At 50.1% G+C, this 1,794-nt stretch overlaps 1 protein-coding gene across 1 annotated transcript in view; it reads left to right on the forward strand.

The window, feature by feature from the left end:
* Positions 1-1,794, forward strand: part of CACNA1A (calcium voltage-gated channel subunit alpha1 A) — a 252,427-nt gene that overhangs the window by 206,222 nt on the left and 44,411 nt on the right. The window contains exon 24 of the mRNA XM_023724768.1: positions 1,559-1,696. Within this exon, the coding sequence (XP_023580536.1) occupies positions 1,559-1,696 (138 nt within the window). The remainder of the gene's footprint in view (positions 1-1,558; positions 1,697-1,794) is intronic.

The following is a 1,794-nucleotide window of genomic DNA, read 5'->3' on the forward strand; positions in this document are numbered from 1 at the left end:
CCCCATTGGGGCTGGCAGGTGGGGGGTGGTGCTGGCCACTTGGGCTTGGGACTAGGGTGACAGGCGTTTGACAGCAACTGGATTGCAAGCAGCTTGGATCTGGAGTAGAAAGGAAAAGAGTTTTGGAACTTGAGTCACTGCCCACCACAACAGGATGACCCCTAAGCTGGTTACTGCACCTTTCGACAGCCACGTTTACCAAGTTGGGGATATCAATACACATCCACAGCCCCTCATCTAAAACCTTTGAAACCAGATGTGTTTCGGAATTCAGAATTAATTCAGTTTTTAGACAGTTGCACAGTCCATATACCACATAAGACTGAACACCCCAACTGAGCCTAAGACATTCATACAACCAAACACCATATTTCTACAGTGAAGCATGTGACTATCTGCATGAACTAAGAAAAATAAAGATTATAAAGAGACTTACATCGTCAGGTCAGGTTTTGCTACCAAGTGAATCAGGTCAGGGATCAGCAAACTCTGTCTTAAGGAGCCAAATAGTCAATACGTTCAGCTTTGGAGGCCATACCGTCTCTTTTGCAACAACTGAGCTTTGCCGTCGTGGCACGAAAGAGCCACAGACGATACCTAACTCAATGGGTATGGCTGCCTTCCAGTTCCTGGAAACTCAAATTTGAATTTCATATAATTTTTACACGTCATGAAATGCATTCTTTTGATTTGTTTTCAACCATTTACAAACGTGAAGACCATTCTTAACTCACAGGAGGGAAAGAAACAGGCAGAGGGCCAGATTTGGTCAGTAGGCTGTCACTTGCCAAACCCTGAGCTAGGAGAAAAAAGTCTGGTTTTCAGAGCTTTCTGGATTTTGGAGTTGTGGATAAGAGATTGTGGACCCAAGGTCCTGCCATTGTAGGCTCTTCTTCACACATGCCCAGCCCGTGGGAAGTGCTGAGCCTTTAACAAACTAAGCATGAGTAAGTATTGCTGTTGTTGCTCGTGTAAAGTGTTACCACATGGTACATGGTAGCCTGTTGTTATTTTGGTGGCCAGTTCCTGAAATTGGAAGGATCCCAGCCATTTGGCTAAGAGTCTGAGGCCAGCCTTTGTTTCCAGCCCTGAAAAGGGCCGTGAAAGGAAGCAGCAGCCGCCTCCCTTGGCTGAAGGAGCCCAGAAACATGCCCTGTGTCTCTCTGCTGGGACGGGTCAAGAACCCTCCGAGCCTGAGGCTCCCACCCTGGAAGTGGGTGCTCGCTCTGAGTCGACTCGCCCACCTGGTGCAAGGCCCTGGCACCACCCTGTGGATTTGTCTCCACGTGGCTGCGGCCACAGTCCCCCAGAATGAGCCATAAGCTGGTTGCTGAACCTTCCAATCGTCACCTTTGTGAGGTTGGGGATATTATTATGTGTCCACGATCCCTTATTAAAAACCTTTGCAGCAGATACGTTTCAGAATGAGAAATAGCAGGGGCCACTGCTTCTCGGGCCACAGAGGAAGCGTAGGTGGGCCCATTTTCCTCCCCCAATCCCTGGTGGCCCCCCACACCTGCCCTCCCCCATTGACTAACAGCCCCCCTCTTTGTGACAGTGGCAAGTATCTCCTCTACGAGAAGAACGAGGTGAAAGCCCGGGACCGAGAGTGGAAGAAGTATGAGTTCCATTATGACAACGTGCTGTGGGCTCTGCTGACCCTCTTCACCGTGTCCACGGGGGAAGGCTGGCCACAGTAAGTGGCATGACTGGAGAGCACTGTGGGAGGATCTTGGAGGCAGGGCAGGGCGCAGGAGAATTAAGTGCCTGAGAACCCAAGGAGGTCTTGGAGAG

This window comes from Trichechus manatus, unplaced genomic scaffold, assembly GCF_000243295.1.
Source record: "Trichechus manatus latirostris isolate Lorelei unplaced genomic scaffold, TriManLat1.0 scaffold00258, whole genome shotgun sequence".
NCBI lineage: Eukaryota > Metazoa > Chordata > Mammalia > Sirenia > Trichechidae > Trichechus > Trichechus manatus.